This window comes from Pseudonaja textilis, chromosome Z (assembly GCF_049901715.1).
Source record: "Pseudonaja textilis isolate UNSWEBS1 chromosome Z, rPseTex1.2, whole genome shotgun sequence".
NCBI lineage: Eukaryota > Metazoa > Chordata > Lepidosauria > Squamata > Elapidae > Pseudonaja > Pseudonaja textilis.
The window spans coordinates 46,059,037-46,086,633 of NC_142008.1; the positions used below are offsets into that span (position 1 = coordinate 46,059,037).

General features: G+C 33.9%; 2 protein-coding genes across 8 annotated transcripts in view; one reads left to right on the plus strand and one right to left on the minus strand.

Annotated features, from left to right (window-relative positions):
* Window positions 1-1,166: 1,166 nt before the first annotated feature.
* OXSM (3-oxoacyl-ACP synthase, mitochondrial) overlaps window positions 1,167-27,597 on the minus strand; it is a 43,719-nt gene continuing 17,288 nt past the window's right edge. Inside the window, exons 1-4 of one of the 3 annotated variants that reach the window (XM_087915524.1) lie at window positions 8,880-8,954; window positions 8,075-8,144; window positions 3,502-4,503; window positions 1,167-1,878 (exon numbers count right to left, since the gene is read on the minus strand). In XM_087915524.1, the coding sequence (XP_087771650.1) occupies window positions 1,476-1,878; window positions 3,502-4,478 (1,380 nt within the window). In that variant the 5' untranslated portion in view covers window positions 4,479-4,503; window positions 8,075-8,144; window positions 8,880-8,954 and the 3' untranslated portion in view covers window positions 1,167-1,475. Of the gene's footprint in view, window positions 1,879-3,501; window positions 4,504-6,425; window positions 6,672-8,074; window positions 8,145-8,879; window positions 8,955-27,597 lie in introns of those variants that run through there. The other 2 variants (XM_087915523.1, XM_026708150.2) reach the window with 2 other exon arrangements.
* NGLY1 (N-glycanase 1) overlaps window positions 6,711-27,597 on the plus strand; it is a 41,915-nt gene continuing 21,028 nt past the window's right edge. For 2 of the 5 annotated variants that reach the window (XM_087915515.1, XM_087915517.1), the window contains exons 1-3: window positions 6,711-6,948; window positions 26,215-26,339; window positions 26,967-27,148. In XM_087915515.1, the coding sequence (XP_087771641.1) occupies window positions 27,068-27,148 (81 nt within the window). In that variant the 5' untranslated portion in view covers window positions 6,711-6,948; window positions 26,215-26,339; window positions 26,967-27,067. Of the gene's footprint in view, window positions 7,012-26,214; window positions 26,340-26,966; window positions 27,149-27,597 lie in introns of all 5 variants that reach the window. The other 3 variants (XM_087915519.1, XM_087915516.1, XM_087915518.1) reach the window with 2 other exon arrangements.

The following is a 27,597-nucleotide window of genomic DNA, read 5'->3' on the forward strand; positions in this document are numbered from 1 at the left end:
CCTTGGACATAGTTTCTCCTGAGTGTCCTTTACAGGTCTCTCCACACTCTAGATTTCTATTATCCTGTCCTGTTGCTCACCCACTGCCTGTTCCAGACTCACGTCACCTCCTTGGGTTTGTTCCTGGGTACCTACCACCTGATCTAGGGGTACCTGTGGATTATATGGTGGTGGTGGCAGATAATCAAGAGGGTCCCATTTCTTTAAAGTAACATAGTCTTCCTCTGTATCACTGACTTTGTCCTCTCTTACTGCAAAAGACTTTGTTTCAGGTATCCAGCACATGCATACTTTGATTCTTCCTGTGAATGCTTTTTGCCATTAACATATAAATTTAATGCTTGGCATAATCAGTCTTCATAACTGCCATACTATGGCCAGAAGACTGCACTCCCTTTAATGGGGAACTGGTTACTCGAAGTAGCAGTACTGAATAATTCTTTTCTTGTTCTTATCCCTGGTCCTGACTGAAGTTTTCCAGTGTTTAAGCATTACTCCTAAAGGGCTTTCTGGAGGAATGATTGGATGCTCTGGGAACTCGGTTCCCTGTTTGTTTTTGTCTGGTTTACTCCCTCTGTTTCCCATTTTAGAAAACAAACTCTCTCATATTTTAATCTAACCACTTGCTTTGTTCTTCTCTGACTGCTTCCCTCTCAGGACAGCAGAAATGCAGATTGGAACTCCCTCTCACCCGGTAGTTTCACTACCTCTCATACATCTATCAATCAGGTCTCACAAACACAGAATATTTTCCAAATAAGGGCTCATCAAAGGTGAATGCAGATCAAAGCATAGATTGGCATTTTATTCCTTACACAAGCACAAACCCATTTCCTACCCCTACCCCTTTTCCTGTTTAAATCATGTACCTTATCCCCCTCCTCAAGCCCCCTTTTCTTAGAAATAATATTTTTGATTATTAAAGCACTCAATATATTCCCCCCGCCCTTTTTTCTGTGCTAGCTCCCAAAAGCATCTTTAAGCTTTTCCTGTTCAGTTTTTGCTTGTCTCTACTTGGGGTTACTGCTGGCATCTTGTTTGCGGTTTGACTTTTAATTCTGTACCTGTTAGAAGCTTTTTCTTGTAACAGTTACACAGACAGCTTATTTTCTTTTCTACTTAAAAGCATTTTATGCTAAGCATTTTTAGAAGCAACACAAACTCCATTTGTTTTACAATTAATGATATGATTATCATTTTATTTATTTATATCAGTGTTCACTCACTTCAAATTTTAAACAACTGTTTCAATCCCATGGGGTATTACAAGTTCAAAATATTCTGAATTTGAAACTTTCACATCTTTTTAATGAAGATGTTCCAATCTTCAGTTGAAACAAAGCATTCAAAAGAACAAGCAAGCACTAGTAAAAAAAGATGTGAATAAAAAATAGACAAACAATTTTCATGTATACTTATATTTGGTTGGTAGATAAATGGAGGAGGGAGCATATTTACATCGAGAGATTACAAGATTAAATATTAGCAAAACACAATGAGGCATTAGTTCCACCAAAACCAAAGGAGTTACTGAGAGCAATACACCGCTTTTTACTTTTCCATTCTTGTGCTACTAATGGAACATAATTGAGATCAAATAGTGGCTCTGTCTGATCCAGATTTAAAGTAGGTGGCAAAATTCCATGGTAACAAGCTAAAGCAGTAAAAGCTGCCTCAATAGCTCCTGCGGCACCCAAGAGATGACCTGTTGCTCCCTTAGTTGAGGAGATTGCAAGAGCAGTAGCATGACCTTTAAAAAGGGTTTTGATAGCTTGATTCTCTGCAGCGTCTCCTAGTGGAGTGGAGGTGGCATGAGCATTGATGTATGTTACATCTTCCGGAAAAATTCCAGAATCTTTGATTGCTGCAGACATGCACCTTTGGAACAAAAAAGAAGACATTAGTTTATCGAATATGAGAAAGTTATTTCAGTCCATTGCATGCCTGAAAATAATGAAACATGGAACACTGTAAGGATATAAAATGTCATATATGTAAATAAGATTCTCTGGGATCCCATCTACTGCAATCCTGCACTGAAGATTAAGAAGATTCTCACCCAAACTAGGAAGTATGAAGAACTTCACAACACATCTGTTACAACTAAATGTTGAATTCTTAAGCTGGGTCTTTAAGACACGATTAGACACCCTTTTCTATATTATAATTTTAATTGAAAAATAATATTCTATAGTATGTATTGCCAGTTTGGTTGAAACTAGAAAATTAAGTTCTAGTGAACTGATAAATGTAATTATCTTGATTCTACAGTTGTGCTGGTTGGCAGAATATTTCATCAAATGCTATGTCTCTCCTTAATTGTTATGTATCTTGGAGCTGAACAAACGGAAACAATTAACAGCAGTAAATGTAGTATTTTTTAGGTAATGGGGAATCATTATTTTAAGAATGGATAAGATAGATTCATTTAATTTTTATGCAATAGTATCATGTAGGTACCGTATAATTCATAATTATCTCATTTACAATGAGCTAGCATGATTGTCCCATGATTATCTCCAATAATCATAATAGTATTTCAAATGGCTTTAGCTGAATTTAAAACTATGTCAGTTTAACATCCTTCCCTAAAGAAAAGCTCTGCTTTACACTTTAATACTTTCACCAAATTCTGAAAAAATAGGTATTAAGCTAACAATTAGTACACTGGGTCAGCTGTTTTTCAATTGCTTTTTAAAAATGAAACTGTTATTTTGCATAATAATAAATTTGGAAATGTAACTATGCAGTGATAGAAGCCTCAGAAGCAGGCAAATAAAGGAATAAAAATGTTCCATTGATCAACATCAAAAACATAGGAAAAAGAATAGATGTCTCAGTAATAAATGTACTAGTGCAAGCCTAACTTTTAAATGGAAAGACATCTTTTCAAAGTGTGATCACAAAAAAGGCTCTTTACCAGTGTATCACTTACATAATCTTACAGGAAGTCACCTTAAAGGAGGGCTGTTGGTATCCATGCCATATCTGGCTTTATCCTGGGAAGATGGGTGATCACCAGAATTTGTCATTGGGCAAATAACATGAATACACAGCTGCACCTGGTGACTAGTTCAAATGATTGTGAAATGGTAGCCAAGGTTAACCCAGCAAAGTAACTTTGCTTTTAGGATAAATAGCAAGTCACAGTATCTGCTTATGACCATGGCAGTGCACCATTGTGTTTGCCAGCAGTCCCAAAGGTGCTTTTTCAAGAGGGAACTGATTACAGAAAGTCCAATTGATTCTTGAAAAAGCATATTTGGGGATAACCATTACCTGGATGACTGAGAATCTCCGAATGCTCTTTGCCAGCAGGCTCTTCACAAATGGTGACACATATATATGCACACACACACACACTCCACCGCCGCACACAAAATTGGTAAACAAATTTCTCAATTATCTAATGTTCCCATATAAAAGACCTCTGATCAGCCAGAAAGCAAGCTATTCCTACATTATGAAATTATACCAATGATTTATGATAATAGCTGTTACCTCGAAGCTCCATCTCCATTTGGATCAGGTGCTGTAATGTGGCAGGCATCAGCTGAGAGTCCATAGCCTAAAATTTCTGCATAAGGTTTGGCTTCTCTCTGGATAGCATGCATGTATTCTTCCAAAACCAAAACTGCGGCACCTTCTCCCATAACAAATCCTTCTCTTAGTGGATGGAATGGACGGCAAGCTTTTTGAGGGTTAGAGTTAAAGCTAGTGCTCAGAGCCCGAGCTCTGGCAAATCCAGCCAGAGACAATGGGCTAATACACGCTTCTGTTCCTCCAGCCAACATCACATCAGCATCACCATGAGCTATAAATCGAAAAGAGTCTCCAATGGCATGTGCTCCAGTGGTACAAGCAGTGGACACAGCATGGTTTGGTCCTTTTAATTGATGTTTGATACTAATATGACCTGCTGCCATATTGATCAAAATCTTTGGAACAAAAAATGGGCTGACCTTGTTGTAGCCTTTTGTTTTGAATGTCAAGGCTGTATCAGAGATATCTTCCAGTGGAACCATTCCCATTCCTATAGCCACACCAGCTTTCAAACTATCCTGGTCAGATTGTGGAGACCAACCAGAATCCTTTAATGCTAGATCAGCAGCGCCTATGGCCATGATGGTGGCAGAAGACATAGCTTTGCTGTCTGATTTTGTTATAAAATTTTCTCCATGGAACTGACCTTTATCAACCCCTTTTGGCACGCATGCAGCAACCTTACAAGGAACAGAAGCATATTCTTCTCCTTCAAGGGCAACAATCCCACAATTTCCTTGGAGAAGATTGTTCCAAACCAACTGGGTTCCAACACCAAGAGGAGATACTAATCCTATACCTGTGACAACAACCCTTCTTCGACCATGAACTAACCTAGTACATCTTTTATTGATATTTAGATATTGCTGTACTTGTGAACTTGGAAGGTAGAGGCTTGTAGCTCTTAATACAGTTCTCAAGTGCTGGAGAATCATCACTGTACTACTTCAGAGTTTATTCCTATGAGGGGAGGAAAATAAAATTATTATTTACAAGTTTTCACCATGGGTAAAGTTTGCATTTTTTTTATAAAAGTCAAAAAATTATTAATATACCAAACATGCAAGATATATAATGTAAATTTAAGTAAAATGAAATAGTTTCTATAATCTAATTTTCAAGCCTAATTGAAGAATTTATGATTGCAATTTAAAAACAGAGGTAAGGATTTTATCATAAAATTTTCTAGTATATTCCAGAGTTATTCATAAAATTTGCAAGAAATGACTCTTTGGTCATACTAAATTCAATGTAATGTAAATTCAAAAAGTAATGCATTAAATTCAAAAATATATGCAAGGAAATTTTCAAACTTTAAAGTGTTTACTGTTATCTTTCTTGTAAAGTGTTTACTACTATCTTTCTTGTAAATTTTTGGAAGTAGAACAAAACTTTGGCTTTGTAGGAAAATAAAGTAAATAAAATAATCTGAAAAATAACTCACTATGCCATAATTTTGTTATATATACTACAATACACTTTAGCTTGGAAGCAAACAGGGTCAGGCTTGATTAGTGATTCTATGGGAAACCATCAAAGACTATCAAGCCTGGAAAATAGACTCAGAATTTTTTCAAAAGTCCTAGAAAACTGTATGGATCTATTAAAAACACTTTTAATCAGCAACATCAAGAACACAATGCAGTAGCTAACTTCATGATAAGCAATTTGGTTCACATCCCTGATTTGCACTATATAGTTCTCATAAGTATTCTGTTTCCTCCCCTTGGGTGTGGGGGACAATAGCCATTGCCCCTCCCCAAAAGGAAGGACAGGAGTACATAAGAGCTGGAATATGTCCATACAGACTTTTTTATTGACTGGAATGCTATATCTCCTGCTTAAGCACAGGCTTGGACTAGAAGACTCCCAACATCTCTTCCAACCCTATTATTCTATGTTCTTTCTGTTTAGCAGACTCATATAACACATAACCTGTTTTCAGAGGTCTTCTCACTGCCTACAGCATATTTGTAATATGATTCTACTCTTTAAGAAACAGAAGTATCCTCTTCAGCATATAGAAAAAGAGATCAGCTATCCAAAATCAGAGACAATCTATATCCTTACTATTGTTTTACTTTATAACCACTGACAAATCCTTACAAGTATTTTATGCCATTACAAGTCTTTTAGTTTGGGGCCTATATACATATGATATACATTCCATTTTAATGGTATTGTATAGAAAGTCTAAGTAATCCTGTGACCCTATTGATGTTGCTGGCCTATAGTTCTGCAAAATTTGGAGAACTCCATATTTTGTCATTTCTTGTGGTAATACAATGTAGATAGATTTAATTCCAGATTACCAAAATTCAACTGTATGAGCAACAATTTACTGTACTAGAGCTAAGCTATAATGAACTTGGCAGAACTTGCAAGTTTCACTTTCAACTAATACACAATTTCTCAGATATAGAAGTAACTCCCATAAAGGTAAGCGAGATTTAACTTTACAGGAAAATAAAAATACATTTAGCATTTTTATATGAATATTAATATTAAAATGCATGCTTAGGATGGCAGTGCAGATGCATCCAGTTGAGGCTTGTTAGCATGCAATTATAAAACTGCCTTGTCTCATTCACCAAAGGAATCTAGGAGGTGATAGTGTTCTTTATTTATAAAACATCTTGATTTCCCTTATCTTTTTTCCTCTTATTTTCTTGAAAGAAAAAAATGGGAACAATGAGGATAAGATCCATAGTGCTTTTTAATTAAAGCTGCAAATCTGAATTATAAAAGCCGGAAGAGCACTAGGTTACAGAAAAGTTTTCTTGTCTTCTAGTTACTGTCTGGATTCTGCAACATATATCAGGCAGACATAAAAGATACTAGCATTACCAAAAATAAATTACTCGAAAGCGTTATAGGGTTACCATATCTGGAGATGTGAAATCCAGACTACACTAATTGGCAACAAAGAAGTGTTATTTTGCGGTCAGTGCCATTCAGTAGCTCGGATTTCTGTTGCCCAGCGTCGGTAAACCTTCAAGAAGTCGACAAGTAAGGTTCGGGAAATCTATCAGGCGGTGTGGAGGTGACAATGTAGCTGCTGCGCGTGCTCATAACGGAGGGGAAGCGGTGCTATTACACGAATGAAGGCGTCATTGCCATCTTTTTCTGAGTCACTAAAATCGGCGCCCCATTTAGACGCATGATACTCTGAGTCAGCAAGATTTAGAATTAAATACGGGCGGGGGCGCCGCCAAAAATAAGTTTCTATTTTCTCTCTCTCTCTCTCTCTCTCTCTCTTTCTCTCAGACTAACGGTAGGCAAATGACACTGCAATGGGATAGTGGCCGCGGTGGAATGTGCCACTACAGCGCTCTCGCGAGCATTAAATGACCTGTCCCAGAATTCTAGAGAAACGTTTTTAGAGGCCTCGGGGTTGCTGCTCAGGTGAGAAGAACGGACCAAACAGGAGGTTTTTCCGTGAAGGCCGTCGGGATGGGACTTCCATGGGTATATGTTAAAAAAAGAAAACGTTTCTGAATCGGGGGCGTAACAACTGTTTTTAGTGTCGCGGGCGGGTTACTAGTTGAGAAATTCAGTTGCGCAATTTCCTGTTTTTGTGCTCGTTCAATTGCAAATTAAACTATCTCTCCTGCATCTGTTTAAGGAGAAAGAAGTCACCATTAAGATCTGCATTGTATACGATACAGCACTGCTGGGGCATTACTAGTTTATCTGTACATTTGTTCAGCGTAATACGAAGCTGCATTCCAGCAACTCCCATTATATTTTGGAAAAGACTAATCTCTTATAGTAGCTTCTTTCTGCCAGGTAGATGAATTTAAAACAAAGATGCTCCCTGCTATTTGTTCTGTCCAGGCATACACAAATTTGAGAGCTGGGGAGAACCTCTGGGTAGGTGCTGAATGCATATTCTCTCCACAAATAATGTTTGTGTTTCAGATTGAAGAGCAAAGTGGTTTAGTATAATTGGAGTTGCAATAGAATTCATTTTAAAAATTAAGCATGTAAAGCTAACTTGGGAGCTGTAATATCACAATAGAAAAACAAGCAAGAAATGCAGCTACCTGGAACACATCATCGTATTCAACGAGCAGGATAAAATTACAGGATAAGATTGGAATAATATGCCCCTGGGCGTTTGGGGCAGCTCCCTTGTTGGTTAAAAATTACATTATTAAATTACATTGATGGCCAATGCATCAGGTGTACCAGATTTGGAAAGGGTATTGTTAAAATGCGTGAGTCTCAAAATATATTAAAAATAAAACTATCAAGTTCCAAAGAACCAAATGAAATTGGTTCAATACTCATTATCATCCAAATTTCTGAACTGTTTGACTACATAAGGAATAGTTTTTCAAGAATAACACTACATTAGTCCCTTCTAGTTTTGTGTAGCACAAAACATATTTGAATGGGTTAACACTGAGAATTCCAATTAATTCTTAGGGTTGGAATAAGTTCTGATTAAGAAGCATTAAAAGAAATCTAATTACTGGCAAAATAGTCTCACTAAAATCCAAAGCTTTGAGGATTGCCTTATTTATACCTGTAATGGACAGAAATGGGAGAGATGAACACATTTTGGAGGAGGAATTCCTTAGAAGGAGTAGCTGATACTGCAGGAAAAGCAGAAAGAATAAATTTATTATATAAACAGTACAGGAGTCTAGCCTACATTAAAAAGTCAGGCTGAGGAAGTCTTCTAAAAGCAAATGCATTTTTGGAGAAGGCTGAATCAGTATTTAGAATTTTAAAGGAAGCACAAGAGGATTAAACTATGTCCATAAATGTCTTGCCAGGCTATGTAATTATTTAGAAAATGGTAGCAGTGTCCTCTGAATGGTTCAACCCTTATTTTGTTGATCTAACTGAATTTTTAGATACTTTTCTCAAAGTTATATTAAATGTCTATAAATGAGCAAAAGAAGATAATTATGATTTCAGAAAAACAAATATTTATTATTCAGGTTTATATACCATTTATATTACAACTGGGTCCTAAGCATACATTCCAATTCCATAAACAGATTTCAATGGCAACTGCAACAGTAACTGTTATAAAACACAAACCATACTTTAAGAATTACATTCCAAAATTATCTAACTTTCAGTTATACAGTGACATCTCATGATTCATATCATTTCCCAAAGGCTTTCTGGAATAGTATGGGATATTTTTTAATCTTCCCCTAGTTGAACAGTGACAGATGTATTGTAACAATAGCTTCCTCTTTGGAAAACAGGTCCAAAACTTACAAATGTTTACATCTATTTGCAAATCCAATTTGACCTGTTATACATTGCATATACAAAGAAAAAATAGTTAACAGGTTAAATCAGCAATCCCCAACCTTTCTGGCTCTTCCAGCAGTGAGGTGGTGGTGGATGATTTTGCAGCTTGCCTGCTACTTACACAGCCCGATTCTCAATTGGCTGTGGACCGGGAGTTAAGGACCCCCCCCACAAGTTAAACAACAGCAGAGTTAAAGTTCAAAGTCTTCTGTTACCATTGTAGAAAGTCTACAATGATTTCTTTTTTTTTAACAATAAATCTTATTAATGAACAACAAAAAGAAAAACATTTAAAAACAATGAACGTGTTGCATACATCCCGACACACGTTACCTATTTGTCTTACATCCTCGTATAATATAGCAAAAAATAAAAATTTACATATATACATAAATTTTAATCATTGTTAATACATTTACTCCTTTCTTTTTTAAACCAGTAGTAAAACTTCTTCCAAATTTTGTAGTAATCAGATTCAGTCTTATCTTTTAATTCTTGGGTTACTCTATCTATTTCAGTGCATATCCAAATTTTTCTAGTTATTTCTATGTCTTCTGGCATATCATTACCTTTCCATCTTTGGGCAAGGGCTAATCTCACAGTAGTGGTGACATGGACTATTAAGTATATTATCTCTATTATATTTTCCCACATTGATTACCAATAGAAAACTTTCAGGTCTAAATTCTATTTTAATTTGACATATCTTTTCTAACTGATTTCTAATTTTCAACCAATATGTTTGAACTTTTTCACATTTCCACCGTACATGGTAGTATGTTCCAATTTCTTTGTTGCATTTCCAACATTTAGGGGATAATTTGCCAATTTTGATGGTGGAATGTGCCATCGATAAAAATTTTGTGTAAGTTTTCTTTATATGATGCCGCCAAGGTTATTTTTCTATTCCTGTCCCATAAAATTTGCCAATCATCCAAATTTATGCCATATCCAAAATCTTTCATCCAGGCCAACATTGTTTTTTCACCTTTTCCTCTTCCAGTTTGCATTCTAATAATATTTTGTAAGTTTGTTTAATCAATTTCTCATCCATTCCTAATATTTTATCTAATTCTGTTTTCCATCTACTAATACCCCATTCTTTCATATCTTTACTATACCTCGACTGTAATTGTAAATAGGCCCATCATTCTATCTCAAATCTCATATCTTTCAAGTCCTGTCTTGTTTTTAAGTCACCCTTCTCATCTAATATGTCCTCATATGTAGTGACCTGACCTCGACACAATAAATGTGGGTACATTAACGCTTCTAATATAGATAGCTAAGTTGGTATTTCAACGTAGATATGCTGTTTAGTTTTATTCCATGCATTTAGTAAAGTCTGCCTAATTTTATGCCTTTGAAAGTAACCATGAATTTGATGTTTGTTCTGTCACAAAGAGGCATGCCACCCTGCCTGTAAGTTATATCCTTCTAATGTTAACATTCTTTTATTTTTAACACTTATCCAATCTTTAACCCAAGTCAGAGTATCCACTCTATGATATATTTCCCAATTTGGTAGGTCAAAACCTCCTCTTTGTTGTGTCCTGCAACAATTTCTGTTTAATTCGGGGCTTTTTTCCCTGCCATATAAATTTTGATACTAACTTATCCAATTGATCAAAGAAATTTTTCTCTAATTTTACTGGAGCGTTTTGGAATAAAAACAATAATTTTGCTAATACGTTCATTTTTATGGATGCAATTCTCCCCATAAAGAAAAGTCTTAAGTTACTCCATTTCCTAAAATCTTCGGTTATTTTTTTAATTAGTGGAATATAATTATCCTTTTTGAGGGTTTTATATTTTGCCGAAATTACAATTCCTAAATATTTAATTTTATTTGTCGTCTGGATGCCCATTATCCTCATTAAATTTTCCTTTTGTGCATTTGTCATTTTTTTTGGTAAGTATTTTAGTTTTTTCCTTATTAATTTTTGGCCCCGTTACTTCTCCAAATTCCTCTAATTGCTCTAACAATTTTGGTCCAGAATTTTGCAGATTGTCTAAAATAAAAACCAATTCATCAGCGAAGGCTTGTAATTTATATTCCTTCTTTATTTTTAGTCCTTTTATTTCCGGTTCTTTCCTAATTATTCTTGTTAATACTTCTAATGTCAAAATAAATAATAATGGTGATAATGGACATCCCTGGCTTGTTCCTTTTTGTATTTCAAATTTATTTGTTATGTGATCATTTATCAATATCCTAGCTTCTTGTTTGTGATATAATGTTAATACTACATTTAGGATTTTTTGCCCAAAATTCATATACTTGTTGCAGAATGAAACTCCATTTTACATTATCAAAGGCTTTTTTAGCGTCCAAGAATAATAGTGCTACCTGTTCTCCACTACAATTTTCATAATGCTCTAAGATGTCTAAAATTGTCCTGATATTATTCCTAAGATGTATGTGGAAGGAAGCCATTTTGATCTGTTTGTTTAATATTTTCTTGAATCTTTCAACTATTACAGTTATGAAAATTTTATAATCCACATTTAATAGAGATATTGGCCTGCAGTTTCCTATCTTTGGTCATTTTTTTTCTTTTGGAATGATCATAATTGTTGCTTCCTTCCATGATTTTGGAATATTTGCCTTATCCAGGACTTCATTAAATAAGTAATCTGTTGCCTAATAACTCTTGTTGGGTTTCATATAATTCAGCAGGGAGTGCATCTGGGCCAGCCGCCTTATTGGTTTCTTGTTTATTTATTGCCCAAATCACTTCTTCAAGATTTATTCTTCTATTCAGTAAGCTTTTTTTTTCTTCCGATATTCTCGGAAGTTTCACTTTCTTAAAACAGTTTATCACTTTTTCTTCTGTTACGTATTCTTCTTTATATAGATCCTCATAAAATTTCTGAGCTATATTCCTTTTCATTTCTTCTTGATAACATATTTCTCCCCGTTTGTTTTGTAGCTTAGTGATCCATCTTTTTTCTGGCTGTTTCTTCAGTTTCCAGGCTAGCCATCTTCTGGTTTACAAATACATTTTGTTTTATTCTTTTCAGTTTTGGGGCTAGGTCTTCTTTTTCCAGCAAGTTTATTTCATGTTTTATTAAACCCATTCGCATTTTTATCTCTTTCTGGTTTGTTTCTTCTTGCAGCTTCCATCTCCAAGTTTCTATATTAGAAATGGAATGCTTTTCGTTATAGCTTCTTATTCTTGTTTTTATTCGCCATATAATTTACCGCCACCCCTCTTATAAATGCTTTAGCTGTGTCCCAGGTACTTTCTAGGGATGTGTCTTATTTGTTCTCCTTAAAGAAGACTTTCATTTCCTTTTCCAGTTTAATTTTAAATTCCTCCTCTTTTAGAATCGCTCTTTGTAAGGTCCATCTTGGTGTCTTGGATCGACCTTTTCAGTTAAACTTGATATAGCTATGATCTGCCCACAAGCTCGGTTCAATTTCTATTTCAGTTATTTCTGAGATAAGCTTCTTTGGCATCCATACCATAACCAGTCTCGACCAAGACCGATGTCTGTTATAATAAAATGTAAATTTGGTAAATTAGGCATTTGGTTAACAGCAAGATGCTCTTCAATCAAAAAAGATAATTACAACAAATTAATAATACAAATTATTATAATTGACTTCTGGTGACGTCGCGTTGTGGTGGTTCAGGAGCATTCTGCTCTGATCTCCTGAGCCAGGATTTTCACCTTTGGACAGCTGTTTGTGGCGGTTTCAGGTCCTGGAGGGATTGGCAAGGCGAGAAGAGACACTTGGAGACAGTTTGGGAGGTTGCGATCCCGAAACGCTGAAGAAGAGAGCCCGAAGTCCGAGGCGATAGAAGTCAGCTTGTGTGGCCAGACCCGGAGATGTGACAAACTTGCTAGCAGGAAGCAGCGAGATGGCAGTGGATGAAGGGGTGGGAATCGCATGAGATTGGAAGCTTTATTTGGATTACAATTCATTTGGATAACAATTGAGATAGACAATCGTTTGAAAGAACAATCAAGCGGACTAAGGAAACCCAGGGTGAAATGGGGGAGAGTGGAAATCAGCAGCAGTGTTTTAACCTACCATCCCTAATACTGGGACAATAGTGAATGTAATAGTGAAAATAAGAAAACAAGAGGAATCTTGATGGAAAATTGGAGTGTGGTGTGAGAGCTGAGAAGTTATTTTGGGAAGGTTCCTTTTCCTTTTGACAGCTTGAAACTAATGTGTTAAAATCAAGTGAACTGGAGAAGAAAAAAAAGATCGGATAAGAACCTAAATGGAAAGAAGAGTGACTGCAATTCTTAAGACGGCCATTGAGAAATCTAAATTCTGGTAAACTGTTTCATTGTGAATGAAGAGACTTATAAACTTGTAACTGGAAAAATATTGAACTACAAGAACACTGGTATATATTTAATTAGCTTATTGTCATATTATAGATAGGAGGAATATTGTATCAGATAACTTATATAATTCTATTTTTTTGATTTACTTAGCAGGTGATTATTTTAGAGTTCCTATTTTTTTATATAGATTCTTTTCTTTGGTTCCCTCACAGTTCTTATTTTACGTATAGTGTCGGTATAATTAAGAATTAAATATTGAAGATATCATATAGTAATGTGTTTAGATAACCCTAATTGATTTTGATAAAAGGAAGGTGGTAATTAATTGTCCTACTTAACCCCTTTCCCAGTGATTTATTGTGATGGAATGAAATTATTATAGTATTTATTACAACAACACCATAGGTATTTTTCCTCTAATATAGATTGCTAAGAGTTCAAAATTGATTAAGTGTATACTGATTGTGATGGAAGTTGGTGAGTAGTTAATCAAAGGTGATATTGTCTGATATCTGTTTGTATTGAAAAATAGTGGTTGATACTGATTAGGAAAACTTCATTAATAATTAAGAGACTGTTTATTAGAAAAATCATAGAATTGATGGTAATTTGGGATAGTATATATAGGATAATAGATGATAAAAGATATGACAACTATCACCACTACTAAGACAAGGGAAAAACCTGTGTTAATGGTGGTACTATCCAGTCCAGCAGTTTCAACCCAACGAATAATTGAAGGAATGTTGGCCCCCAAGAAATCAACTATCACAACCAGCACCCAATCAGTGCAAGCCTCCCTATTAGCAATCCAGAATGCGATGCTAATGTTACAAGAATCTATGGCCAAAAATCACATTGAAAGTAAGCAGACCGGGAAGCAATGAAAACAGCTGAAATCAGAAATAGGGGAAATGAAAACTGAAATCAGAAACCTGAACGAAAAAATAGGCTTGATCCAACCAAGAAAAATGAAGAAAAAAATCAAGATAATTGAACAACAATCTGAACAAAATGAGAAAAAGTTAGAACTTATGAACCATAACATTACGACTCACAACAAGGAAACTCTAGAGGCCTTAATCCACCTTGAGATGGATAGAGCCTCTTATTATTTGAGATTTCAGAATGTAGAGGAAACTAGAGAGGAGTTCTTAACATCGGTGATGGTTAAATTTCTAGCAGATTTTCTTCAAAGAGACAAAGATGAGATGATAAATGAATTTGATTATATCTACAGAGTCTATACTAGTTATGCGAGACACAGACTCCCTCGAGAGGTCCATATTAGATTTGCTAGAAGGAAAGTCAGAGATATTATTTACAAGATTTCTAGAGAAGAGACAATAAAATACAAAGATAAAGAAATAATAGTACTGAAACAACTGCCAAGAAGACTCTGAGAACAGAGGAAGGATTATCGATTCCTCACTAATTATTTAAATAAAAAAATATATTTTTTAGATGGATTACCCCGGAAGGTATTCTGACATCCTGGAATGAAAAAACAGTGAAAATTGATAACCTAAATAAAGCACAAGAGTTCTTTGAACAGCTGGGCGGATCAGAGGAGGAAACAAGTAGCAGAGACGAATTGGAAATGCCAGTCAAGAAGAAATACAACAAAGAACTAAAGAATGGAAGGAAAACCAAAACAAAGAAGATACAGGGGAAAGATCCACCCGAAAGGAAACAGGAGTCAAAACCAGAAGTCAAACAATAGCCAAAACCAATGAGAGGTAACACCTAAAATAAGAAAGAATGGGGAAAGGACTAACACTGACTTCTATAAATATTAATGGCTTAAACAATCCATCAAAAAGGAAAAAAATACTTTTGAAACTTGAAAAGCTGAAATTGGACATAATATTTCTTCAAGAGATTCATATTAAACCACAAGAACAGAAATATTTACAAAACAAAAAGTTAGGGAAACTATACACATCGCTAGCAGAGGAAAAAAAGAGTAGCATATATCAAAGAAGAATTAGAATCAAAACTGATTTATAATGACAAGATTGGAAGAATATTAATTGTAGAGGTGGTTATACAAAACAAAAAGATTTTACTAGTAGGGATATACTCCCCCAATACAAATCACAATTTCTATAAAACTCTATATGCAAAATTAATAGAATTAGGCAGCCCTATGATTTGCATAATTGGCGACTTTAATGCAATTTCTAACAATAAACAGGATTACGCCAGCGATCAAAACTAAAATAAAATACATTGCCTAAATGTTTTTTTGGCATGGCCGAGGAACTAGATTTAGTAGATGCATGGAGGAAATTGAATCCAGAAGTGACCCAGTTTACCTTCTACTCCAATCGACACAAATCCTGGTCAAGGTTAGATATGGCATGGATGAATAATGATTTACTTAAGGATATAAAAAATATAGAAATATTAACCAACACTTGGGAATATCATAACCCATTGCAAATAACTTGGAAAACACAAACTTATAAAAAAGCTAGGTGGACACTTAACCCACAACTATTGAAAGAAAAAGGATACACTCAAAAAATTAAGGAAGAATTAGAGATATTTTTTAAATTCAATAAAAAACAAGATACCTCGTTGCAAATTCTTTGGGACACAATGAAGGCGTACCTAAGGGTTATATTGATAGCCTATACAGCCAACAGAAATAAAGAAAAGTGGAAGAAACAAAACTTCTTAATAAAAAGACTAAAAGATTTGGAAGATAGACTAATGAAAACCCCAGGGGACGAACAAATTTAAAATGACTTGGTATTACTTAAACATGAATTGAATATATTAGACCAGGAAGATTTAATTAAGACAATGCTATACACAAAACAAAATTACTTTGAAAATGCATACAAACCCGGGAGATGGTTAGCGTATAAACTGAAAAAAGAAAACCAAAAAAGAATTATATACCAATTGCAAGATAATAATGGGATATTAGAGATAGAATTGGAGGAAAAGAAAACAATCATAAGAGACTATTTTGAGAATTTATATAACCAAGAAGAAATAGACGCAAATAAATTAGAGGAATACTTGAAAGAAAGTACATTACTGCCATTAACGGAAGATAAAAGAGAGATATTAAATAAGGAGATAACTTTAGATGAGTGAAAAGAAGCGATTAAAAGCCAAAAAAGCAATAAAACTCCAGGCCCAGATGGGTTGCCAAGCAAATTATACAAAGAGATGGGAGAATCACTAGAAAAGTTGTTCCTAGAGATTTGCAATGAGGTATTATTAGAGGCAACAGTCCCGGAACCATGGAAGGAGGCCCATATTATATTGATCCCTAAAGAGGGTGCAGATGCCACCCAGGTAAAAAATTACAGACCAATGTCTCTCTTAAACACAGATTACAAAATTTTTATGAGAGTGATGGCGGAAAGATTGAAGCTAATTCTCAATGAAAGAATTCACCCTGACCAGAATGGATTTCTTTTCATGAGACAGATAATACAAGAAATAATAAAAGAATGATAATTGATTTATTAGAATACTATGAAACACATCCAGGAAGCCAAGTTGGTCTTGTCTTCCTGGACGCACAAAAGGCATTTGACAACCTAAACTGGGAATTTATGAAACGCCAGATAAACTTGATGAAATTCGGGGATAACTTCACAAATATGTTAGATTCAATTTATTTAACTTAGAAAGCAAGGGTAATGATAAATGGAGAATTTACCAATCCTTTTGAAATAAAAAGGCGTGTCAGGCAGGGATGCCCGTTATCGCATGTGCTTTTTATTACAATATTAGAAACATTACTGGACAGAATTAGAATGAATGAGGAAATTAAAGGTATCAAGATTAAAAGACAAGAATATAAACTACAGGCATTTGCTGATGATGTGGTCATTATTATAGAGGATCCAATAGAGTCAGGACCAACCTTATTAAAAGAAATTGATAAATTCTGTAAACTAGCTGGGTTGAAAATTAAAAAGGAAAAATGTTAGTTAAAGATATAACAAATAATAAACAGAACTAGAAGAAATAATGGGACTACAAATTGTCAGTAAGATTAAATATTTAGGTATATGGTTGAGACCCAAAACAATAACTTTGAAAGAAAACAATTATGTTGAACTAGTACAACAAATAGGAAGGGATTTGGAGATATGGAGCAAAATGCAGATTTCTTTATTAGGCAGAATTGCCACAATTAAAATGAATGTTCTATCCAAACTGCTTTATTTATTCCAAACGATTCCTATGTTATTGGATAAATCATTTTTCAAAGAATTGGATAAAATTACTATGAAATTCATATGGGCAGGCAAGAAATCAAGAATTAAGAAAATTTATTTACAAGATAATAAAAGCAGAGGCGGCTTTGGTCTCCCTGCCTGGGAGACCTATTATAAAGCAGCAATATTAATATGGATAAAGGATTGAATTAAATTGGATAACAAAAGAATTCTAACATTAGAAGGATATGACTTACAAATAGGATGGCATGCCTTTTTGTGGAACCCAAGTAGTAAAAGTCACTCATACTTCCAGAGACATACTCTATGCAAATCTTTGATAAAAACCTGGTCTGATATTAGGAAAAATCATTATTATATTAAAGTTCCGTTATGGTTGTCAACAATGGAGGCAATGTTCCACCCTAATACAATGGACATCAGTAAAAAGCTCAAATATTACCAAATTTTAGACAAAGAAGGAAAGCTCAAATCGACTCAAGAGTTGGAAAACCAAAAAATAATGATTGATTGTTGGTCCTATTTCCAAATAGCAATAAGATATGAGAAAGATTTAAAAGAATTTGGAATAGAATCAAAGAGTACTAAATTTGATAAGATACTTTTGGGCCCAGACAAAAATATGATATCTAAATTATATAATTATCTATTGGAATATGAATTAGCAGAGGAAATTGTGGAAGGACCAATGATAGCATGGGCAAGAAATTTCGGCCATAATATAGACTTAGAAGACTGGGAAGAAATCTGGCAGAGAAATCTTACAATAACTAAATCAGTGTCTTATAAAGAGGATTTATATAAAATGATATATAGATGGCATCTAGCACCCTCCAGATTAGCAAAAATATATCCAACATCCAATCCAACTTGTTGGAAATGCAAAGGGAACCATGGTACCTACTTCCATCTCTGGTGGACATGCCCAGTGGTTTTTCGATTAGAATCAAAACTTGGTTAGAAGAAATTGTCCAGGGTGGATTGGAGTGGGAACCTAGATTGTATCTTTTGGGTAACATTAAGGAAGGTTATCCCTCCAAAGTAAAATATTTGATTATCCATATCCTAACAGTGGCACATATCTCACTGGCTCAATTTTGGAAATTGCCTAATATACCACCAATACAGTTTATTATTTAAAAAAAAATTGAATGTGCAGAAATGGAAAAACACTAAAATTAAAAGGAAAAGAGGAGGCAGAATTTTACTTGACCTGGAATAAGTGGTATGATTGGCTAGAACATTAAAAAAAATGAAAAGGGGAATCGGGGTGTGTGTGTGAAATAAACTTATGAAACAGATTACGATATATACAATAACAAACAGGAATCATTAATGTCAGTCTTAGACTCTCTCGTACTTTAAACAATCAATAGAAGGAATTCATTGGTAAAAATAAATAAGTATAATCCAACAACAAATATTAGCAACAGAACATTATCTGTGATAGAACATAAATAACAGAGAACCCATAGAAAGTAAGAAATAACTTCCACATAATATAATTTAGGAAATATTTAACTCACTGTCAAATGTATTAAAGGAAAGTTTAATTAGTTTTACCACAGAGATTATGGTAATGTTTGTATGAATCTTTGTTTTTTGAGTCTGTATATTTGTATATTTTAATTTTTTGTATTCACTAAGTTGATAATTTTTTTAAAAAAATGTAAATTTGGTAAATTAGGCATTTGGTTAACAGCAAGATGCTCTTCAATCAAAAAAGATAATTATGACAAATTAATAATACAAAATGGGAAAATTACAACTATCATTACTGGGAAAAATCGTGGCAATTAAAATGTCTACTTTACCAAAAATACTATATCTTTTTCAAACTGTACCAATAAGATTGGATAAAACCTTTTTTAAAGAATTAGATCGAATAATAAGTAAATTTGTTCGGGATGGGAAAAAAGCCAGGATAAAAATGTAACTATTACAGGACAAAGGAGAAAGGGGCAGCTTTGGACTCCCTGACTGGGAAATGTATTACCAGGCTGTGGCTATAGTATGGATTAAAGATTGGATCAACCTGGAAAATAGAAGAGTATTGTTGATAGAGGGTCATGACATGCAGAGAGAGTGGCATAGTTTTCTGTGGGATGGGAAATGTAAACAGCAAGCATATTTTCAGAGACATTAATTCGGACATGGAACAAGATTAAAAAGAACCATTATATTAAAATACCGGACTGGTTTTCAACTATGGAAGCACAAATCTACCCAAATGCAATGCATCTGGGGAAAAAGAAGACTTATAAAGACTTATTAGACACATAAGGAAGATTAAAAACGAGACAAAAATTATAGCAACAAAATATAAAGATAGATTGGTGGCCATACATGCAAAATCAGGCGAGATACAAAAAGGACTGTTAGGAATGTAAGTCACCTAACAGTTATTTGGGTTGGAAATATATAAACTAGGATAGACATTTTAATACTATGTCTTTAAGAGAATGTTAAAACTAATTGGGTGCGGTTCCGCAAATGGCCATAAGATGAAGCCAGAAATCTGGGTTGTCTCAGAAGAGAGAGTGAGTGAGTATCTGTTCCTTCTGTTGGAGAGTGTTGCCATTCCTCCTAAATGACTGTTACTGATCGTTGATATAAGTCTATTACTGAACTGTTTTTTTTTTGATACTGGACTTTGATATTTGGATTATCCCCAAACTGAACACTGACTGCTTTATCTGTGAATGACTTGGACTGCTTATCTTGGACTGTGCTTAAATGTTTATTGGAAGTAAAAAACCTACATTTACTGTACAGTGTATCTGTGTGCTGTGTGTGTGTTATTTTTCACTACTCTCACTACGTCCCTGTATGCGCTCATTCTCCTAATGGGGAATTACCTCAACAAAGACAAAGAACAATTTGGTTTCTGCATGGAAAAGCATCAGTTATATAAAATTCTACAAGAAATAGAAAAGAAAATGATCTCAAGAATATATAACTTTCTACTAGATTTTAAAATGGAAGAGGAGGTGGTCAAAGAGAGGTTGGTGGTATGGGTGAAAAACGTTGGCTATAATATAGACCTGGAAAATTGGGAGAGAATGTGGGGATTAAATTATAAATTAATTACATCTACAGTATACAGGGAAAATCAATATAAAATGTTCTACAGATGGCACCCTCCTCCCGCTAGACTGGCAAAAATGTTTAACTCAGACCCAAACTGTTGGAAATGTGGGGGAAAAAAGGCACTTATTTTCATATCTGGTGGACATGCCAGGAAGTGAAAAAATATTGGAATACAATTAGACAATGGCTAGAAGAAATCATGAATCAGAAAATGGAATTTAATCCGGAAACTTTTTTATTAGGTATAATAACACAAAAATGCAATAAAACAGATAGATATGTCATGTTACACATATTAGCAGCCGCAAGGATTTCATACGTACAACTCTGGAAAGAAAAAGGAGTTCCATCAGAAGGCATGGTTATAAAAAAAATAATAGATTGTATAGAGATGGACAAGCTAACGATGAAAATAAAAGACAGAAGTTTCAATTTACTATAGGGTCTGGGATGCCTGGTATGAGTGGTTTAGAAATAAAAAGAAAAGAAAATGGCAATTAGGAAAAGAATGAGGGAATATGTAAATATGTAAATATACCATAGAGAAGATTGATAAAGGATATTGATTTATAGCAAGAGTAAGATGTAATGGTAAAGGAATATGTAAATACATATACTGAAAAATGTAAGGAGATAGAAAAGATGTCTTGATGTTGATAACAATGTATAAAGTTTTTTGTTTTTTAAAATTTGAAAAATTAATAAAATTTATTTTTTTAAAAAAGAATAAAACATAAATTGTTTCTTACTTGGATGGTGTTCTCTCCATGCATCATAAATCTTAGCTTCTTTTGCCAAATCATGAAAAATTTTCATTAATACCTTTTTCCTTATTATTTTCTTATTTTCAGCTTGATAGTCCATTGTTTTATCTATAATTGCATTAAAATCACCTAAGATACAAATCTCTTCATAATGTATTTCCTTAATATTATTATACAATTTTTGAAAGAAGTGTTCTTGTGGACCATTTGGAGCATAAATTTCTATCAAAAAAAATCTTTTTATTCTCAAATTCTATCTCTACCATCAATATCCTACCATCTTTATCTTTAAAAATTTCCAATCTTTTAAAAAAGACCCAATCTTTTATGTATAACACCATCCCTCTTTTCTTTTGCTTATCTAATGACATAAAAGCATTTCCTAATTTTCTGTTATGTAGCAGGTATTTTTGTTTCTCTTTTATATGCACCTCTTGTATGGCTATTACATCCGCATTCAATTTTTGTAGGTTATGAAATATTTTCTTCCTTTTCACTGGAGAGTTTAAGCCATTAATGTTCATTGAAATTACCTCACATTTCTCTCTCTTTTTATCAATTTCTTTGTCTTGTACTTCTTGTTGCTCTCATTTCCCTAGATTCTGCATATTGTCTTTCATATATTTCTGCCTTTCTTCTTCCATATCTTTTCTCCTTATTATCTGGTGAGTTTTCATCCTTGTTTGCTGCCTCTGCTCCTCTTTCCTCTGCCGAGTCTTTCCTTCCTTCCACTTCTTCCACTACTGTCTCTCCTTCATTAGCAAATTGTTGGTCCTAAAAAACTTCCGCTTTGTCAATTGTGTTTAGTTGATATCTCTTCTCCTGCCAATTGACCATAGTTCCTTCCGGCATCAACCAACTAAAACTGATATTATATTTTATAAGTTTCATTGTCAGAAAGTGGTAAGGTCTTCTTAAGTCCCTTACTCTTCTCGGCACCTGTTTAAGGACAGTTATCTGCTTTCCACTATGTTCTACTGGCTTCTCTCTCGTTCTGTGCAATATTTCATCATGAGTCGACTTAATCAATTGGACATGAACTTCTCTAGGAAGATTATGCCTTCTTGTATAATTCATCTGTACTCTGTACGTCTCATCTATTTCCATCACAATTTCTTATTTTTCAGTTCTTACTATTTTCTCAATTATCTCACCCATTACATCCAGCAAATCTTCCTATTTTTCCTTCTTAGTATTTTGGAACCTCGGGTAATGGTCTGCTTTTTCTGCTTCCAGAAGGATTACCGTAGATTCCAGATCTTTATTTGCTTGTATCAACTTATCAGTTGATACCTACCTTTTTCTTCTCTTTATCCATTCTAAATTCTATTTCCACTATTTTTTCTTGTTTTTCCACATCTCTTGTTGGTAGCATTCAAATTTTTCATCTATAATTTCGATTTTTTCTTTTAACTCAGATCTTACTGATCCTGTCTCTGTTTTCAAGTCTTCATGATTTTTGGATAGCATTTCCTGCATATCCAACATTAATCCTTGTAGATTTTTTATTGAGTTCGATCTCTCCCTTGGTAACATTTTGTCTATAGCTCTCTGTGTGGAGGGACTTGCCGTTGAAGCCCTTGTCAATGCTTGGGTGGGTATTTTTTTTCCAACTCCTGGTTTAGGTATATTTGTATTACTTGTCATACTAAATATCTTTGTTATCATATTATTTTTCCACCACCTCTTCCAATTTTTTCCTTCTCTTTCAAGTCCCTCCAATTCTGTAATTTCTAACTTTAACACATCACACTACAATACTGGACTCCCCTTCCCTTATATCAGTTCTATAACCACTATCAACTCTATCAATTATCCGAATGCTTATATAAATATTAAGGCCAATTTAAACAATAAATCCAATCTAATACCCAGTATTCAATAGTATGCTAAATTATATACACAATAACAACAATCCATATATAGTAATTAATTTTAACAAATTATTACTTAAAGTAATCCCACTTAGTCAAACCTTAAGGATAATAAATATATATCTAATTAATCTATAACATACTATATAATATACCAATATATCAAGATATGTATAATAAATATTTTCTCTTATGCTTTAACTAGTCAATTTAACTGCCAAGTATATAATATATGATTTATATCAATCTGTATTATTCAGTATATGCAGAGACCAGCAGAATCTTACATTTACCTATATGTGCTGTAATTTGAGAATCAACAAAGGAAGCCAAAAGGCAGAAGTGTTAACGTAGAGGGAAAAGAAACCAACTATCCCTTTTTTTCTCCTTATTATAGTTTCTCTTCCGTTCAGTGGCCAACAGATGTCTCTCACGAAGCGTTACAATGTCTCTTTGTCAACTTCAAAACTGCAGAGTCATTTTCTTTGTACCGTCCATTTTAATTTATTCCAAGTTTCTTTTTCTGAAAAAGTTCAGAACAGTTCAAAAAGATATAGAGAGACAAAGTCCAAAATCCAATTTCACGATATTTGATCAAAATTATCAATTCTCTCTCAGGTTTTTAAGTCAAATCCATTTAGTTCAAAGCATTCAAATATCCTCCATTTTTATTTTGTAATCCCACAGATCTCTCTCAAATCAACACTGGACACTTTCAAAAGTCACGCTTCTGCAAGTATAATCCAAACTTTTCTGCTTACATTAATTCCAGACACCAATCTGATCATTTTTTCTTTTACAGCTGTATGCACTGATCTTCTCCCTTCTGTTCGCCAGATTTTTTTTTTAATGGTTTTCCTATCTTCCAATCTCTTTGCCCGCCATAACATTCGCCGCTCCCTCCATTCTTAACTAGGGCTGACTCTTAATGCCGGTTTTTCTCTATATCGATCGCTTTCAGTGCCCTTTTTGTTTTACTCACTTTAAAGTTATTAAGGCTGTCCATTTTGTATGCACCTTCGTTATGCTAATTCACTGATAGTATGACCAGCTGTCTTCTATGGATGACCTGCCGATTGTCCTTCCTTCGCCTGCTCAATCCAGGTTCTCTCCGCTTCCCCGCATGAACTGCTACCTGTGTAGGTTCTTCGGCACCCCTACACCTTCGGAAACCTTATGAGCCTTCTTTTGACCCCTGAAAGGTCCCGCAAAGTGAAGTTTAAAAGATCATGCTTCATAGAGAGATCTGCTTGCACGTCTTCTCTCCTAGACAGCTGGCTCCACCTCATCTACAATGGTTTCTTATTTACTCAAATACCCCAGTCGTCATCTCTGATCTGTCCAGGATCAAATACCCTCATTTGAGTCTTAATAATAAAACCTTTCCTTGGGAAAGGAATTTAATTGAGAATTTTCCCAAAAATTTGCATCCCATTTCTGAAGTTCATAAGTCTTTGTTGTGAATATCTCTGCAGCATCCATTGTTGAAAAATTCTCCTTAAAAACACAACATGAATCTTGCCAAGAAAATCCAAACGATGCTTCATTCATTATCTCAGAATTTCTTGTATACATATTACTTTTCGAACCAAATACTTTCCTCTTCACATTTGGCAGCAACAGATGGTATTCAAATTCAAGTTGCAAATTAAATCCAACTGTTATTTCCTACTTTTTGATATCCTCCTAGAATTTGTTCAAAGTCACTGTTGACCCATCACAATTTTTTATTTATATTTTCAAATAAAACCTGTAGGTTGGAGAGCATTCTTTTTTCAAATGCTTTCCAGAAAATTTCCTTTTAGAGACATTTTGAAAAACACACTATTCTTTCCAGGGACAAGAGAATTATAACTTAATGATCATAGAGAAAAGTTGAGATAAAGTTTTTTCCCAAAATAAAAAATGATTAAAAAGAAAATTTTTCCATCAAAGTTAAAAAATAAAAATCAAAGTTCTTTTTTTAAAAATGTTAGAAAGAACATTTGCAGTATAATTCTGTATAAGTCCAATCGGATGACTTTCACTGCCAGAAAATGTATTTTCATCACAGAGTTCCTTACAGCAAAAAGGAAAGTGGGTTGGAATTTAATAGTAAACAATGAAATAATAAAAAAGAGTTGTAAAACTCCAGCAAGAGGTTATAAAATAGATCAGCAGACAACTAGTTACAAATAAAAAGATAGTAAAAATTCCCTTTTGTGATCAAACAAACAACAAAAATATTTCTGTAGACCAGTTAGTTATCTCCTGGACAATCAGAATTCACAAAAATCAGGTTATTTCTGCCTCCTAGAACAATCCAAAATTGAAAATTATAACTTCCAACATCAAATACAGGTGGGCAATTCATGAAAATTACAAAATAAAAACACCTTTTAAATCCTTATGATTTTCCATCAAAATTAAAAAGAGAAAATATACCCCATACGTCCTTACTTTAGTTCATCTCTTTTTAGCCTTCCTTCGCATTGCTCAACAATAACAATGTCCCCCAAATGGGGAAGATCTTCAAAAAGCAGTAATAGGCTGGGACTGAAAGGAATCTCTTTTAGCTTAGTAAATGTAATAAGCTAATAAAATGTCTAAGAAGTGAAAGGGATAACTTATTGTCCACTTAAAAAATAAATTCTAAAATGGCTGTTTTTCCACAATAGTGTGATAGCACCTCCTTACCTCTAGCTAAATGGATGACTTGGTTTCTTTGAAGTGCTGCTCCAGAGTCTCCTTGCAGAGTTTCTTTATCTAAAAACACTCAGAAGAAGAAATACAGGGAATAATTGCAAAATATGGTAAAATAATGTGTTTAGCCCAGCTATGTTCCCTAAAAAAATACTGATTTATCATGCAGGTTAGCTGTGAATATAAGCAATAAATTAATTTAATTAATTTAATTTAATTTAATTTAATTGTTTAATTGTCTAATTGTTTAATTGAATTTAATTGAATTGTTTTACAGACTTGATTTACTATGCAAATAATATTATCTCAGAATTATGAAACCAGAGAACATATTCATGAAACTCAAAATAGTCATGGTAGGGTTCATGGGGTCAGCAAACAGCCATAGTTCATTCGTGAAATATGAGAGCACGTTCTTGGCTTCAAAATGCAAGCATATCTTTAAAAAATATTTTGTTTAAATAGTTTTCATTCTAATCAGACCCTCAAAAAAATATTGATCTCTTTGGATTGGAGATGAAGCATTTTTTAGTACATTGTTGGCTGTCAGAGGAGTTATTGAATGCCTGTTTGAAATGAGGTTTGTAGTGGTAAGTATCTTGAAATTGTTATGTAGAAGAATTTTATATGATCCTTTTGAAATATCTTCTTATTCTCACCCTCTACAGTGAAAATATTTAACCTATTATTCGGGCTTCATGTGCTAAGGAAAACTTGACCATTTTTTAAAAAATTATATGTTATACTAATATATGTTCTTCTAGTGAAAAACATCTATGCCATATCCAACCATTCTTGATTGTATTATAATTTATATTATAATTAGTATATACGCACACAAACTAGTCATGGCAGCGTGTTTGTGAACCACCTTGGACTTAAGATTTTCTGCTAACTTCCCAATTGATTTTGCTTGTTGGAAGCTGGTCACAAGTAACAGTTACATGAAACCCTTGCTTAACTATTGATTCTTGCTTAAAGATGGCAACAATGATTGCTAGGATTGCCATCACTAAGTGATGTGGTCTCATGAGTTTTACTCGTTTAATGAAAGTGGAAATGGAATTCCGATCGCAATTACCATTATTAAGATTGCTATAGTTGACAGGAGTATTTTTTAGTTATGCATTTATTTTACCAGGCTAGAAGAGATGGTATAATTCAGAACAAAATGATTTTTAATATAGATGATTTCACTTTTGTAATTGTAATTTCAGGGGGAAACTCATCTTACTTTTCTTAAGGAGGCATCAATTGAGCAGCTATTTGAAATATAATTGCTGGGGGAAAAACTAGCTGAATAAATGGATCAGATCAAATGAAATCCTCTGGAAAGATAAGAAATACAGAGCCTACTACTGATACCCAATTAGACACAAATACTCAGTCTGCTGTCATGGTAACCTATTTTAAAGTCTGTTACATTAAACAATAATATTTGAAATTAGGAGTGTAAATTGACTTAAATCACAGTGTGAAATGGAAATGTAATTCATATGTCAATTCCTAGAAATATTTTCTGTGCTTATATAAAATCTTTAAAATTATATATTGCATAAATTTAGTCTTTAAGGATATAATATGATTTCCTTAAGGATTTATTCCAATCATCTCATAATTGCTTGTGATTGTTTATTTGCACTAGAAACTAGTTTATTAACTTCATATCTAGGTATATTCTGCTTAATTCATCTAGAAAAGAATATTTGTAGCTCAGTGGTGAACTGGTATTTCATTATTAAACTAGTAATACCATCTGAGGCCAACAAACTAATGCTAGAGAACATTCTAATCAAGGAACCGTCAAAACCACTCTCACCAACACTGACAGGGCAAGCCACTAGTATA